This window comes from Grus americana, chromosome 21 (genome assembly GCF_028858705.1).
Source record: "Grus americana isolate bGruAme1 chromosome 21, bGruAme1.mat, whole genome shotgun sequence".
NCBI lineage: Eukaryota > Metazoa > Chordata > Aves > Gruiformes > Gruidae > Grus > Grus americana.
Window position 1 is genome coordinate 3,340,206 of NC_072872.1, and position 16,857 is coordinate 3,357,062.

At 37.9% G+C, this 16,857-nt stretch overlaps 1 protein-coding gene across 7 annotated transcripts in view; it reads right to left on the bottom strand.

Annotated features, from left to right (window-relative positions):
• VPS13D (vacuolar protein sorting 13 homolog D) overlaps positions 1-15,803 on the bottom strand; it is a 102,503-nt gene extending 86,700 nt beyond the window's left edge. For all 7 annotated transcript variants that reach the window (XM_054801004.1, XM_054801008.1, XM_054801006.1 and 4 more), the window contains exons 1-17: positions 15,682-15,803; positions 12,967-13,137; positions 11,986-12,063; positions 11,579-11,769; positions 11,203-11,283; positions 9,765-9,881; positions 9,436-9,540; positions 8,932-9,102; positions 7,931-8,031; positions 7,155-7,323; positions 5,671-5,763; positions 4,730-4,940; positions 3,992-4,171; positions 3,420-3,550; positions 2,591-2,663; positions 1,900-2,070; positions 526-656 (exon numbers count right to left, since the gene is read on the bottom strand). In XM_054801004.1, the coding sequence (XP_054656979.1) occupies positions 526-656; positions 1,900-2,070; positions 2,591-2,663; positions 3,420-3,550; positions 3,992-4,171; positions 4,730-4,940; positions 5,671-5,763; positions 7,155-7,323; positions 7,931-8,031; positions 8,932-9,102; positions 9,436-9,540; positions 9,765-9,881; positions 11,203-11,283; positions 11,579-11,769; positions 11,986-12,063; positions 12,967-13,063 (2,100 nt within the window). In that variant the 5' untranslated portion in view covers positions 13,064-13,137; positions 15,682-15,803. The remainder of the gene's footprint in view (positions 1-525; positions 657-1,899; positions 2,071-2,590; positions 2,664-3,419; positions 3,551-3,991; positions 4,172-4,729; positions 4,941-5,670; positions 5,764-7,154; positions 7,324-7,930; positions 8,032-8,931; positions 9,103-9,435; positions 9,541-9,764; positions 9,882-11,202; positions 11,284-11,578; positions 11,770-11,985; positions 12,064-12,966; positions 13,138-15,681) is intronic.
• Between the last annotated feature and the right edge of the window lie 1,054 nt (positions 15,804-16,857).

A 16,857-nucleotide genomic window follows, 5' to 3' on the forward strand; every position in this document is an offset into this window, starting at 1 on the left:
ACATCAAACTATTACTTCTGCATAACAAATACTTTTTCATTTCACTGAAAACGATACAAAACAACTATCTTGCATCAATATAGCTAACTCCACAGTTAGGGATTAATGATGCTGATACATATACTAATATTACTAGAAAACTGAAGAATGAGCAAAAAACAAATAAAGGTGGAACAGGGTTTTTTAATTTAGAATAGAATCTTTAAATAAGTTACACACAAATTGAATACGTTTGATGTAACAGAGCTCCAATGCACACTGGAGCCAGTAGGCTGGTATGAAGTCGTCTCAGTAACAGGGTCAAGAACAGAAGAACACTGCTCTGCCATTAATCACAACAGGTTTGCACCACAAAAATGCATTGTTTGGTAGCAAAAGGAATACTACAATACCACATGTAAAACTCTCCACTTTCTTAAAAAGAACACCACAGAAATGAACAACAAAAAACCCCACTCTTCAGAGCTTCAAGTCCTAAAACATGGCAAAAAAGCCAACATAAACAGTTTGGGGGCAAAAACTTACAATGAAGTCTCCTACTAGTAAGCGATCAATAGTTTGCCTGATTTCAGCTTTTGTCTGCATTTTCAGCTTGTTGTACTGTCTTCTGGCAGCTTCAGCCACTCTTGCCTCTAGCTCAGACTGATATCCGAAACCTGCACAAGAGATACAAAACCGACTAGGTATAATTTTGTTCATCTGCTATTGAATCAGGGAAAAAAGAAAAAAGAAAGAGAAAAAAGAAAAGATCTATTTTCAATTTTAGCAGTAAAATATAGGACAGGAAAACATAGCAGTTGAAAGCCATCGGCTGTACGTACACGCCAGGCTGCTGCACAGAAAAAAAGGAAGCTTCTAAGCACAAAAAAATCCCACAAAAAAAAACCACTTCCCAAACCTTTTTCTGGTCTTTACTTGACAGACCTTCAACCTGCGTTACTAAATTTGAAGGAGACAGAAAGGGTGATAAGTACAGCAACAGAGGAAATTCTGACTAAACGTTAAGAAGTTTGTGGAATGCGTAGACAGTCTTTTTTTGTTTGGTTGGTTTGTCTGTTTTAAACTTTACTGCTAACATTTATGGAATATTCTCATCTTGTGAGAAAAGGTAAGTATGCTAGCACCTTTATGCTAGGTAACTTAAATCTTTTGGTATTTGCCAAAATCAAGAGAAAAAGAATTGGAACTTTAATAACATTTTAATGTTCCATATTCTCAGCTCTCATAAAAAAATCAAGAGAAAAACAATTGGTACTTTAAGAACATTTTAGCGTTCCATGTTCTCAGCTCTCATCTCCTCAGAAACTGAACTTTAACAACTAAAACTGCAAAGGCAGTCTATAATGTTACAGGCTCAGGTACTAGACTCCTAAATCTTGCTGTCCATAGAAGCTTAGGGAAGCAGTATGTTCATCGAAAAAACAAGGTACCTCAGGCAGCAGTAACAAAGGTCAGACTTAATTTAATCAACAGAAGAGATACAACAGGAATTAGAACACAATTTCCCCTGTATCGCTACTATAGAAAATATTCTGCTTTTAACTGTCCTCTCAAAAAACCTGTTATTCTCCATCAATTTCCAGGAGAGATTACAGAAACAGGCCTCCTTATCTATGCATTTTAATTCAGGCAGCATGAACGTCCATCATGTGGCACAGCAGCAACTTGCAATTTTAAAGTAGAAGTTTCAGGAGTCTGTCCAAGTGAAATCCTTGATTCAATTAAACAAAGAAAACAAACAAACAAAAAATCATCCAGAGAAGACTTAGAGCGGAGATTCTTTGATTAGTGCTTTATATTTCTAAGAATGAAAATGAATAAAGATCAAAGATAAGAGAAGATATAATACAACCAAAAAAACCCCCAACTCCAATAAAAAAAAAAACATGTAAGGTTAACCTGAGGTATGAACCCTTCCCTTGTAGAAGAAGTCAGCTACTTTCTTAATGGCTTGTGGATTGTAAATAATATTTAGAGGTCTGGTACTGACTTCCAGGTGCCTCTCAAAATTACTGTGGATAGGATTTCTTTCATAAAGCATCTCAAACACTGGGGCATCAGGATCTGCAACTGAATAAAAAATGAGTTACAAAAAGCAGTTGTAAAAAAAAAAAAACCAAAACAAACAGACAGACAAAAGCAAAAACACAAACCCCAAAGAATTTAGTAACTAATTTTTAATTGGTACTACTAGGAAAGTAGTACCTGTCTGAAAATTCTTCAGTAACAGAAAAGCAAGTAATATGATCAACTTCTATAATCAACAGAATTCAACACATTTGCATATACAAAAACATTTTCAGAACTGGGGTCCTACTGTTGAATCGCTAATTTTTTTTTCTTTTTTTAAACCAAGACAAAGAGCAAGCGCAGCTCCCATTGTCTTGAAATACATTTGTTCTTACTCACTTTCTTTAAAGTCAACTTGCACACACTGTTCTGTCTGAACAAAGCTTCTATGATTTTATCTTTACTATTTGCAAAAAGCATTTCCATGAATTCAAATTTTAGGCATTCAGTTTTGAAATTTTTGGTTTGTAGGAGTTCTCTCCTGCACTTGTTATCATCAAACATAAAATGAAATCTTTACCAGTGTTCTGATTAGTCATTTCTGAGGACAAACTCTGGAGTCCAAAGGAAGACATGCAGCCAACCTCTTTTTGCTGGTAAGAATTTAAAAGAAAAAGATTGTTTAGATGAAATCAACCAAGCCACCTGATATAAGTATGAAAGTCTTTTCTGTATTAGTCTTACAGTCACATTATAAGTGAATTATATGTATAGTCTGAGAGTATTGTGTGCATTTTTTCCCTGATGTAGTCAAACAAGAGAAGTAAGTATGACTAAGAAGCTAATGCTACCTACTCATGTAGCAGACAGACTGAAGTGCAAATTTCAGTCAGTTCTCTACAAATTACAAAGTACAAAATACACAGGAAATTCTTGTGGAATTAGATTCAAATTTTGTTTGCTCAGAAGAGATATTTGAAATCTTTTCAGCAATTCTTTAGGAAGGAAAAAAAAAGTTCTGAAATTCTGCTTTTAGTGTACAGTATACAGGTGAAACAAAACCTTACTTAGACCAATGAGCTTTATGAAAAAGAACAATCACTGATTAAGCAGAAATGCTGATTATTGCAAAAAAATCCAATGTTGTTCAACAAATTATCTTGTTCCCAACACATATAACTGTAACGTTAAGTTACAAGCATACAGAGCAAAAAATGAAGAGTCCTACGAATAATCTTTGGAAAGGGAGGGGAAAAGTAAGTTCAATAAGTGGAAATTCTTCTTCAAGATTTTTGTGTTCTTTTTCTGGGATAAGACACAAACTAAGAAAAACATGCTTTGGAATATACACACTTCATACGCACTTATGCATCCTACATACTAACTTAAAGAGTTTTTTTTCCACCTACAGGATTCGGGAAAACAAGAACAGGAAATATGGTTCCCTCTGTTGCCAAATCCCTCAGAAAAAGACCACCAAGCTGAACTTTGAGAAGGGAAGAATTTCTGCGAGGAAGGGATTCTGCTAAGATCTTTACACCTGGAACATAAATACATAAAATGCTTTTATTTCTTTTAGTAGATAGCGGAGGTTTTATTTAAATTTTACAGATAACAAATATCGTAAAACAAACAAGTCTTTTGGAAGTGCTTATATATATATTTATTTCTACTAAAAAATTAAATACAGAAATGTGGAATACTTTACAATGATTGTGAAGCATGTATTTCTATAGTTGTCTTCCTTTCACACAAAACAATGTCTAAAATTAGATTTCTGTCTAGAAATCACTCACACATCTGAAGAGAGAAACTTATTTTCACTTGATGCATCAATTTCTGTGAGCTGTTTTCATATTTTCATTTTGAACTTTGTTTCGGTACAGTAATTCAAAGAATTAAAACACAAAAATCAAAGGAGGGTCTGAAGGCAGACAAAGCTCTTGTCTCACTTGAGAAAGAACAGAAATTGACTTAATACCTGAAAACTCCAGCTGCATAAAAGCAGTCTCCTCAGCATGTACCACCTTCTTCTCCTTATGCAACAGAGTGAAAGAGCCACCCTGCAACTGTAGATTTAATTTAGCAAAAACATGATCTCTTTTTGTAAAGGTATTCATGCTAGAAGCATCTGCAGCAGGATCAAAAAATTCATCTGCACCTAATTAAAAAAAAACAACCACAAAACAATGCATTAAATAAGTCAAGCTCCTGAAAGGCTACTGAAGAACAAACAAGGAAGAAAAATAGAAACAAAAAAAAAAGCAGATATACCTTCTTCCTTAACGAAACTGAATATTCTCTTCTATTTCAATTAAGGTAATGTAAACCGAAATATATGAAGACCCCAACAATCCAGTACTGTTAATGTTATACCCAGTCACAGCACGGTACATGACCCCCACCCACCTGAACAGAAAAAGCCCCAAAGCTCTTTGCCATAAATATCTGTATCTATGTAATATGCCGTAAGTATCTATAATAGTGGAAGCATATCCATGTATCACTTAGAAATAAGCAGGTACACCAGGTACTGAGATTTTTTTTTTACCAGGTTTTTAAGCTTTAGACAGGCTCTGCTACCTAAGTACATCAGTGGACACAAGCAATCTTTTAAGAGCACAGAACCAAAGAGTTGTTTCTGTTCACCTTTACCAGGTATCTACTACAGTAGTGGTAACAGCTTTAATAAGAAACAGAAACCCCTCTATTTCCATACCTAGCATGTCTTCTGGATTCCACTGTTCCTTTGGGTCTGGTAGCAGCCCTTCAAAAGGTTCACCTTCATATGTTTGCTGAGTATATCCGTACCAACCTCCCCAACCAGGAAACCAAGACTGAAGATACTGCAGCATTCCAGTGCTACTGCCATGTGCAGATTCTGCTGTAGGGGAACCTCCAGGGGAATCAGGCAATGGCTCTTTAACACTCTATGTTTGAACATTGAAGACATACACATTATCACTGGTAAGTGAAAGAGTATCACAAGTGTACAAAAACATCACAATAAAAATAGAATTCGTTTACTATTTACTCAGCACTCTTCAGTATACCAGCAGTGATATTTTCAATCAATACTTAGCCTATTAGAAGAGCAGCAGCAAAGAAATAACAAACATATCATCAGTTAACTGCTGCATATTCAATATGAAGCCATATGGCATTATTTAAATCTTAGTCTAGAAACACTAAACCAAATAAGAAGTCATTTGACACCACCAAAAAAACAGCTCTAAGTTTTAGCAACTGTATTTGAAAGACAGATGACATTGCACTGTCACAGAGATTGCACCATATTTTATGAAGTGTGCTCAGAAAGCCATCTACATGAAGCTCACTTCTGCCATATATTTATTCTGGGAAAATACTCATTACAGGCCCTTATTTCCACTCTCTTGTTTTCAAGATGAAGAGTCCTTGCCCTAGGAATTCTGGCAAGGATACTATTGAGGAAGATCATCATACGATTAGACAAAAGATCTCACTGTGCAAGCGACACAACATTCAGGAACCAAGCATTGTTTGCAATTTTACCATTAACAGCACGCTGCTTAATCAAAGCAAATACGTGCTAACACTCTCCAGCGGAAGAGAACACAATACCTCAGAATAATTCACTTTAAGATTCCAAATATTACCCTGTATGCAGATGTTTCTCACCTCAGCTAGGTCATGAAATTTATCATGAACTATCTCATATAGTATCTTTAACTCTTCGTAAGTTTGCTCATCCTCAATACGATGCATTTCTGCCTGAAAACACAAAAAAGGTAAAGTAACTGCACTAAAAGAATACAGCATCTTGTTCACAAACATGTCAAACATCTCTGTACTGAATAAATTAGAGATTCATAGAAAAAAACTAACATGACAATAATGATAGTATCCAAGTGCCTAAGCACATGAAAATAAACAGAAATCATGTGGGCAACCGTAACACTGACATTCCCCCCTACTACAAACAAAGTTTATTTGCATTGTAAAATACCTTATTTTAACACTTTTCATGGTAAAAATTCCTTTCCCAACTCTATCGTCCTATCTAATGCATCAGAAGCAAGGTTTGCAGCACAAAATTTAAGCCATGGAAAATAACCTGATTTAACAGAATGCCTAGCTTAGCTAGGAGCAAAAAAAGTAAAGAAGGTTGAAGAAATTAACTGCATAAATTAGGACAACATGGTATTCATATACAGTTACTTAGAGATGTAGTCTTCTTTCTACTGATTAAGAAGTTGTTTGTGGAAGCTTACGATTCACCCAAATCTAAAGAATATATCATGGAACAAGAAAGCAAAAGACATTTTTCTAGTTCAATGTCATTGCCCTTGTTACATTTCACAGCTCTGCTGAAGACACTACAATCCATATGAAAGTAAAAGTCTCCCGCTGTGCCAGGTACTATAAAATTTCCAGTACAATGACCTACTCCTACAGTTCATGTCTAAATAACACAAGTAAGGATTACATACAACTTAAAGTATCAGCAGAATCACACCTGTCTTTAAGACAGGTGAGGTACATGCTGTCCTGAACTGATTTAACAAAAAAGTCCCAATACACCTCAAGATAAAACACAGCTAATTATAGTTCACAGGTTTTTTTCTTTCTGAAGTAGGACACAGGTTCATTATTAGGGGCACTTTTCCTCTAAATTCTTCATTCTAAAATCAACTGGGGAAAAACAACAAAGTACCCCCAAACACACTGTCAACTAGCCCCAATTTTTCCCACATTATCTACCCAACCATATGGGTGACCAGACACACTTCTGAGATTTAAATACTTTTTGAGTCTATAGAGAACAGGAGTTAAGAAAGCATGTCAGAGACTGACACTGAGCATTCTATGAGAGTTAAAGCTATTTTTGGTGAAAACCAGTTACAGCTCAAAAAAAAAAATTCAGCTTTTTGCATAGCAAAACAAAAACAGAAGAACCCTGCCGCACACGCACCTCCCACAAGCCCAGGTTTCAAACATTAAAAACTCAGTTGTGGTCAAAAGACAGTCTGTTCAGTGAAAATGACATGCAGTAAAACTGCAAAAGATGTTTCTAAACTAGAGCAGATTTTAAATTTGAGAAGATGTAACAAATCAAATCTAAGATGATTAATCAACACTGTAGAAAATTAAAATTTAAATACCTGCTCTGCAGTAGACAGCGGTTCCCCCTTTAACTTGCTATAATACATGTCAGTGTAAGATACTGCGTCTTGGGCCCGATGTAATGCAAACTCCCAGGTAGAACGTCGCCTCTGCTCCCTGATCTCCGAAAGATTAGCATTCAAAGCAAAGATCCACCATTCTCGGCAGCTGAAACATTTTAAAATGACTGTATTACCAATATTTCACAAAAAACCAAATGCATGTCAACTGTTTAAAGGCGCAGGAGAGGTTCAGTGAAAAAACAGAAGGCAACTGGTCAGAAAAAGAATCAGTATTAGAGACAGCATATGTGGGCTAGTTCTACAAATTGTGTAGAACAGTGCTCTGCAAAATCCCCTCCGTTTTAGTGGGATTTAGTATAGCTGAGACATAGACAATAAAATGTTGAGTTACATAGACCTCTGGTCTGAACAGATACCATCTTTCGTATTTATCCATAAAAGAAACTTAATAGAAGCTCTTTCCACAAAGAAAATTTCAGAATACCACAGTGGGCACATGGGAGTAGAACCTCCAACTTAATTTCAGTTCTTGGAAGCTATGAAAGAAGGATTTAAAGCCTCAGGTAAGAATAATTTTAAGTTTGAATTACATCTGAATATTTAAAACTGATTTATGAGGTAGGGAACAAAACATGAGAACTGAAACTCTAATATATGATTATTATCTACCTTTTTTATTTGTCTTCATTCTAGTCTCCCTAGTATAATTTTTAGTATTATATTAACAACACCACATATGCAGATGTACTTACTTCTCTGTTACTGTAACCTTTGGTCTCCACTTCCTGAATTTAAGCTGTCGTTCCTTTCTAGCCAATTCCTTTAAAAATCCCATGATCTGCTGATACTGCATCTTTTAGTAAAACAATACATAGATTGATCAGGCAATATTGGAGTGTTTTCCAAAGCAAAGGGGAGGAAAAAACCCAAAACAAACAAAAGAACCACCACAGGCTTAGTTTATCTGCATCAATGGCCTGCATACGGCTTCAGAATTAAGATTAGTCATAATTCATAATTTGCTTCTTTAGTCTTCCAGTAGCTAGTAGTTAATGCATTACATTCAATTTACAGGCTTCTTTATTTACAAACACACAGAATGAAATCTCCTTCCATGTCAGATTATCAACCTAACACCAGCCACTATTACATATTCTATAGACTAAAAAAACCCCACATGCATCCCCCCTATTACTACAACAAACAAACAATAATGTAATTTTTTGCAATAATCAGCTGCAGGAATGCTTGGTTTTAAAACAAATAACTTTAGTATATCCCTTTCAGCTGCCTCCAAAACTAAATCTCTAAGAAAGTATTAATTTTATGCTACAATAATTGGTATTTAAGCTGTTACAAACACCACTACAGTTTTGTGAGCCCTGTAGGTATTTCACTCTTTGAATCAGCGGCTGTTTTCTTACAGATAGATAATACAAGATGGCATTTTAACAGCAGAATCTTCAGAAGCACTGACATACAAACAACAGTCTCAGCATGTGGGAAGGAAAAAATACGCACCATGTCAAATTACCAATTTACAGACATTGTGATAACCAAAATATAAAGGAATATCTTCTTTAATCAGTCATTTTGTTTGAAACTAACCATAAGGCAGTGTGCAATACAACATACAGATACCCAAGCAATCTTGAAGACTAACTTGTTTGGTAAATGACAGCCTCATTTACCCTTCTTCTCAACAGTCTCTGTTTCAGATATTGAGAGTTAAATTAAGGTGGTTGCTACTTACCTGTGAAAGCTTCAAGGGTATAGTCTCAAGCTGAATGTCACACTCAAGCCGCGGAGTCTGGCGTGACCTTAAAGGCTCCTTAGAACAATTTCTCTTAAGAAGAGCAGAAGTGCATACAGGTTCCATGATGTAATTATGGTCACGACTTTCCATGCTTTTATCCATTGCTTCCTGTGGGTTACAAGCAAATTTATTCTATAAGAAATGAGTGTACAATAGTTATCAGGATGCCTTAGTTTCATATACAAGAATACACTTTATTAGCACGCCAGTCCATTAAAAAGCCCCACCTCTTAAACACGTTCTCTCTTCAAAGGTAAAACAAGGTATTTCACAGCACAGTCTTTTTGTTGTACATATATCCTACCATTATAGCATGAAACCATAAACTTCTGTTGCTCTTAAAAGCACCAGATCCAATAAATTCTAAGTCAATTAAGTCTGCAATATAGAAAGGAGACTAACAACAATCTCTCTTTCATGTGCAAAATCTCTCTCTCATACCTGTAGCTGACCAGGAGGCAGGTCACCCAATAAAGTGCAGTTGGTATCCCAATAAACACTGAAGTCGGCAACATCCAACTGTTTTTTCCGCATCAGCTTCTCTACCTGAAGTAGAAAAAGTGGAATAAAGTCAAGATCATATACCACGTGCCACATAGTTTTCAGTTCTACATACTCAATAAGCAACATGAAAAGCCCAGAATCAATTTATTACAATAACCAGAAGATTATTAAAATGCCATACATTTTACTAAGTATTTACTAGCACCCATAAAATACAGCATCACATCTTAGCCGCCATGAGTTCTTGTACAAAAAGTTATACTTACTGGTTCAAATACTGCATTTTGCATCGATACATTCTTGATGCATATGCCAAACGCAAATGGCTGCAAAGGATTTGTGACGCCATCTTCAAACCTCAAATGGACATCCTGAATTTTTAACTAGACAGAAAAAAAAACCCAAAACATCACCAGAGACAACTATTTACATTATTAGAACAGACAGCAGTACCATTCATTAATACTGAAGCAATTTAATATTGAATTTCTGCAATTCTCCAACAAATTTCTGGTGGTTATTTAGACCTCATAGAAATCCTATGCCTCACTTCTCGTTTTGTACTCTCTGGTGCTATCTTCTCCACAGACACCACTAGTCCCTACCTTTTTCCCCAAAAACAACTAGCCACTTTCATAATTTTGCTATCCTACTATTATTCTCCATTTTAAAGACAAACGTGTAATTGCCAACCAAAGACTCAAATTTGGTTTATGTACTACAAACATCAGTAAGGGCCAGAATTACAAACTAGGAACAATACAAGGTGACCGAAACTAGTTTTACATTGTTAAAACCTTTGAGAGCACCAAGTTACTGAGGTTTCTCAGAGAATGCAGAATACAGGACTGAGAAAAGTATAGATACTCTCGCCTTGAGCTCCTGCACCATATACATTCTTCTCAAACGTATCAGGAAAAGCAAGGAGTCTGAAGTATCTTGCTTCTAAACTGCCTCTAGTGAGTTGAAATGCAACCAAACAATATAGTCAGTCTATCTGCACATAAAGAAAAAGAAGGATAGTCCTTTCACAGAGGCGAGCCGACAAAATTTAGCAAGTAAAATGCAGAAAGCTTCTGGTTCTTAAACACAAATGATTAATGATGTAAATGTTGCTAAGATGTCATTAACCACATTAGGACTGCCAAAGAGAAAAAGAGCGTTAACAGCCATGCTTTTGAGTTATTTTGAAACTTAGGAGACACATGGCAGATTTTTACTAATAGTAGAAAAAGAATAATTAAAGAACTTGAGAGACAACATGCAATCAAATAATCAAAACCATAGATCAGCAGAAACTCTGAGATTTGTTTCTTTACAAACTGTCTTTTTATCAAAACAAATCATGCTCTTCCGCTTCAGAAAAAAATAAATCAGTATTTCGATGGGTTTATAACTAAGAGAATTAAAGTGTGAGCAAAACCCATGAGATTTCATGCAAATTCATTATCCACTTGTTGTTACAAACAAAAAAAAGTTGATGTTTTCCCTTTGGCAAAAGCAGGACGGAGGGGTTTTCCTTTCCAGAAGTCCCCACCTGGACTAGTTTAAGACTGAAGTTATGAAGTTATGAATCTGAAAAGGGACTGTCCTCTGCCAAACATCTACCTTTGATTTACAGCTCTGAGGACTACACAATGTGAAGCACAGTTGGCACAGGTAATTCTTAACAAGTGAGAAAAGCTCTACAATGTAAAGGCTTACTTCAATGTTTTCTACAATTCTTGTGACTACAGATGCAGTAACTGAGTACCAGTAAGATTCCCCCTTCTGTTGTCGTTCCTTCTAAAAGAGAAAATAGGGATAAGCATTAACCACCACTGTAACAACTGGTCAACAATGTACCTTGTTGTACTGAAATTACTGTGAACAGGGAGAAAGAAAAAAAATTATTTCAGTATCTCCAACATATGTAGGACACACAACATGCTGAGGTGGGGCAGAAATTGCACTATGTTGGCATGTATGAATCAAATTCTAACTTAGTTTCTATGCATTTATTCTCATACTTGTTAGGAGACTTAAATGCAATTCATCTACCATAGCAGTTTCTTTATCATGAAAGACAAGCATGACTCACTTTCCATTTTTCTTCAAGTGCTAGAAGAAGGGCTTTCTTGTATTCTCTTTCTTGCAACTTCTCCCTTTCCTCATCAAAATCATCTTTTTTTTCTGGTGCACCTATTAAGTGCAGTTTTGAGACAGATATCACCCATGGATCCACATGCGGGCGATAAAAAGGTATCTGGAGTGTTATTTTGCCAATGAAACCTAGATATACAAAACAGAGATGCTATCAGATTCCTGTGTAAACATACTTTATCACCCTTAGAAAACCTGAAAGAAAAAGGGGTGTAAGAAACAAACAAGATAAAATAGAACTGGATTACCTGAAAACCAGGTTACCTCATTTGTCCAAGATTCTGACTCAATGCAATTCTTCCTGTTTATAAATACTTGTCCTGCACACACAAGCAAAATACAAACCTGCCTTTACTTCAAATGGTAATTCCAGTTCCTTCAAGGCATCTTTCTTTAGTGGCAAGTTTTCCAATTCAACAGCACCTATACAAAGCAGAAAAAAAAACCCAAGTCTGTTAAACAAAGTTAAGTTAAAGAATGCCAACTTGGACACTATAAGCCTAAAATGACTAAAAAAAAAAAAATTAAATAGAATTTCATGAAAACAGCCAACCTACCACTTCAAGTTGTGTTACAATTGCAATGGTTATTTAATATACCTGTTAATTTTCCAATGCTGTGTGCTCAAACTATTTGATGAAGTCATCTACAAGCAATCTTCTGGAAGGTTTTAGATCTGAACTTTATTGTAACCAAGGAGAAAGCTTTTACTCTTTGTCTTTTCAAAAGAGATACTTCAAATATTTTCTCAATATTACAAAAAGCACACACAGAAAACATTTGAAGTGTTATAAAATACGTTCTCCAAAAATAGCAGATAATAGCAGCAAAAGGTAAATTAGAAAGCATTGATTTGAGGACTCTCTAAAAGTACAAGACTTGTGAACACAACATGATGTAACGTGACATAAACCAGAAGTTTTAATTACCAAGGAGTAACTACTAGCACCAAAACATGAGAGAAAGACTACAGAATACTTCCTGCCATAGTCCCTCAACAGGGAAGTTAATGAACGGTATTAAGAAAAATTACACTCAAATATTATATAAATTAAAAATGCTGATAAGATAAGCTAAGCATACTTTTAAAAGCTTCATAATTTGGTTTAAGAATGCTGATAAAAAGCAGCAAAGACAGGAACACAAGAGAATTTACTAAAAGTACAAACTGCTAGCACAAAACTCTATATTAAAAGGGTTTAGATAAATGTTAAACACGATAGTAAATGATTGTTTCTATTCCACTTTCTGATTATTAAAGAAAACATAACTTTAAAAAAAAAATCACAGTATGAAAACACTACAGAAAATTCCACGCAGCCTCACCCTTTAGAAGAGCGACTGAAAGTTGGTCTGTGTTCAGGTTATTGACATATTTGCCCAAATAGGTGTTGAGGACCCAAGCTACCAATCCTTCCAACATGACTGTCCTAGAAGAGGGCAATTAATGTTTTTCTGTCATTTTCTGGCTTTCTGTTCCATAATTACAGTCTCGCTCTGAAAGAAGAAACATAAAAGAAAATTATTGTCTGAAACATACACTCTCAGCAGAGCTGACATACTGCTATTATTCTAATTTTTACTGTGTTCACTCTAAAAAGCAGTAAAAACACTAAGCTTGATTTCTACCTTACAAAAAAAATGCTATATGCTATGCCCTTTAAGTCTCAAATCAATTTCATAAAGAGTTTGCATTTGCAAATTAAGTTCATCTTTCCATTTTTTTTCTATTCAAAACATCCCATTTTGTTGCAATAATCAACAAGGCCAATCGACAATCCTCTTCCAGAAAAAGGAAGACTAAAACTCCACGTTGATCTGAACCAGTTTTGCAATGGCCTCCTCGACTGCTGCTGCCAGTATTTTCTTCGAGTTGCCAACATTCTGGTTTTAGAAGCCTGGTCTAAAGTAACAGCCCAGAGCCTTCAACTGCATTTTTGTAGAATTCTTATATGACATCTGTGAAACAACTTGCCCCTTTTTTGGGAAGAGCATATGTGTGGGAAGTAATCAGATACAAGTCCCATAAATAGCTCATCAACAGTTACTCTAACAGGTTTTCAGAGTGATAGCATGACTACTGCATCAAGGAGGGAAAAAAAGCTACATTAGAGAAGCAACACTGGTCATACATGTAAAAAGTTCCCTCCATGCTCTTCTCTAACCATTTCTGTTTCAAGTGATGTGATAATCAGACCATTAAAACCCTTAAGTCCCTGTTCAAGTTTTTAACCAGTGAATTGCAAAACTCCTATTAGCCTCTGCAAGGGCGGGATCAAGCATGTTATTACAGTAAGGAAAAAAGCATGCAGGCTGTATCTCATGGTTAGAATGCAGTAAATGTATCAGTTCTGTGTTTAGAAAAGTCTCCCAACCCCACATACCTCCCTAAACCACTGTACCTGAGATTGAGTTCAACCAAGAAAAGCAAGATACGTCAGACTTATTTACATCTGACAACAGAAGAAAATGACAACTTCAGGAGTTATATTTTAAATTTTATATTGATTCAGGGTTTTCCTATAACGAAGTTTGCTTGATTTTAGGCACCCACATTTAAGCCTTTCTTTCTTTCAAAAAAAAGCCAGTGAAAATACTTAACTAATACAGTTAAATAAAATAACCGGAATTAGGCAAACAATGAAAGGCTTTTTCAAAAGGCTGAAAAATGAAACTATGCTGTCATGCAGAATGAAACACAAATATCACAATAACACAGGGAAGTTACACTCAAATAAGGCATCTCTTCGTAAAATTTCTCAACAGTTTTTAAAAAAATACTATTATTCCACATAATAAAAACTGAGCATTCGTACACATGGGCCACCACCTTATAGTATAGGTTTTATTCTAATAAAATCCACAGGAAAGCTCAAGTTCAAACAAGAGCAAATACAGTAATCCTTGTCATGTTACCCTTAAAAAAAGTAAGTAAATAAAAAAAAGAAATCTACACGTGTTAGGAGCCAGAGGAAAGATCTTGAAGAAACATTCAGAAGCACAGAACAGGTTAGCATTCCAGTGATTAAAAACCTCCAGTGCATGAACAATTCCATGCCTGAAGTCATTCTAAGAACTGTAAATAGAGTAAATCACCTTCTTAACCTAAACTTGTGGAACATAACTAATGAGGAATCTTTCAAATGTTTTAAGGCTTTTACATTTGTAACTTCCTAGCCCCCTGCTGTGCCACTGGGTAAAAAAAAAAAAAAAACAAAACACCAAAACACTTATTTTCTGTGACAATGGTTTTATTTTTTCAACATACATAGTAAAAAACGAACAGTAAATGCTTATCAGGATCACAATCACAGCCCAAACCAGGACCCTCACCCAAAGCTGGCTCACTTTTCCTAGAAAAAGACGCAATTTTTCCTCAGGGAAGGAGACACCAGCCCTGAAGGAGCAGGGCCTGAGTCAGCCGGCCAGGGGCAGCTCAAAGAAAAGGAGGGAAGCGAGCTGGGCTGATGTCGCCTGTCAGTGCTAGGGAGAAGGGAGGCATTTTACGCAGCGCCCAGTTACACAAAAAAAAAAAGGGCGGGGAGAGACCTTCAGGACACTCACCCTTCTCTCCCTCCACGGCAGCAAACATACCGCGGGGAGGACAGAGGCGAGAGGAGACCTGTTGGCACGCAACGCGTGTCAGAGGCGAAGCGAAAGGTCACCTTGCCCAGGAGCGGCCGGAGAGAGCCCTGAGGAAGGCACGGAAAGGGGGGGGAGGCCGCCTGAGGGGCACCCTGGAGGCCCGGCCGAGCGGCTGAGGCGCCACATAGAGCCCGGGCAGGGCGGCGCGCTGCCCTCCGCGGCCCCGAGGCGTCGGGACAGGGGACTGCGCGGCTGCCCCTCGCTCCCCCCGGGGCCGGGCCGGCGGGGCGGAGCCCTGTGAGGGGCGTGAGGCAGGGAGGGGCCCCTCAGGGCCGGGCCCGCGCCATGCAGCCGCGGTAGAGTTCGGGACGGAGGCTGACGCAGGACGAAAGACAACCCGGAGCCCAGGGCCGCCGTCGCGGTGCCGGCCCGCGCCCCTAGCCCGCCGGTACCCACCTGGGCTCCCGGTGGCGGCCGCCGCCTCGATGGTACGCGGGGTCGGCGGGCTGCACGCCAATCGATCCCGAGCCAACCGACGGGGAGACGCCTGGGTAAAGGAGCGCCGAGCTATCGATGTCCGCGTCCCCCGCCTCTTTGAGGCGGAGCCGGGGCGGACGGGGCCGGTCTCGCGCCGCGCCGCCTGTAGGGGCGTCCCGGGAGCGCGGCCTCGCGCCGGCACCGGAGCTCGCGGCCGTCCGCGCGCCTGTAGCCCGGCCTGGAAGCGATTATCGGGCCGGGATCCGCGCGGGGAGCCCCTCCCAGCCGCTGTCGCGTGCAGCAAACCGCAGCGAACCGAGTCTTTCGGCTCTGCGTTTGCCCGGGAAGGCACGGCTGCGGCTGCGTGCCTCTCCGCTGAGGTGGAGGAGCCGCGGTTGGCAGGAGTCCTCTTCGGCGCAGGCTGCGGTGGATCGGGTCTCTGGTTAGGAGGTGGTAGCAGTAAGAAAGAAAATCGGAAAGCAGCGGCTTAAGCTATGGAATGAAACCACCTGTTCTAAAACTGAGAATTTTGTTTAATGGAGAGGTCAGGAAACTTGAAGCTACACGTGATTATAAAAAACTTTTTTTATAAGCAAATGCAAGCACATTTTTCCTACTTCAACATAAAACTTGGATTTTCCTTCTGTCACACAGCTCTGTAAATTGAAAAACCAGCCAATTAACTGCCATAATGGGATCCTCCTTTTTAACACTTAAAACTTCTTAAAAAGGCTTCCACTGCTTCTTCAATGTGGTCCCAATACTGGGAGCTGACAGACGAGACATGAAAATACTCAGCGCAGTGCAAGAGGTTCAAAGCACTGTTTAAAATTATGTTCTTGCCTAAGCCCTTCAGTTTTGTAATAGTTTCAATGTGTCCATTTTCAAAGTCTTTCCTGAAAATTACTGTCAAGTACAAGTTTAATACACAGTTGTAAAAGGTTTCTTCATAGTAGAAGTAAAGACCTGTTTGGCAGTTCTCAGTTCCAGACATAATGTTAGAAAACCTCATAGCTTTTGTGGAAGTTTAAAATTTGTAATTTAAAATCTGTATCTCTTCTGTAGAATAAATTATATTGCAAAATATCCTCTTTCAGTCTAAGGCCCCAGAAATAACTACTGCATTTAGTGTCTCTTGAGGCAGAATAGTTCAGT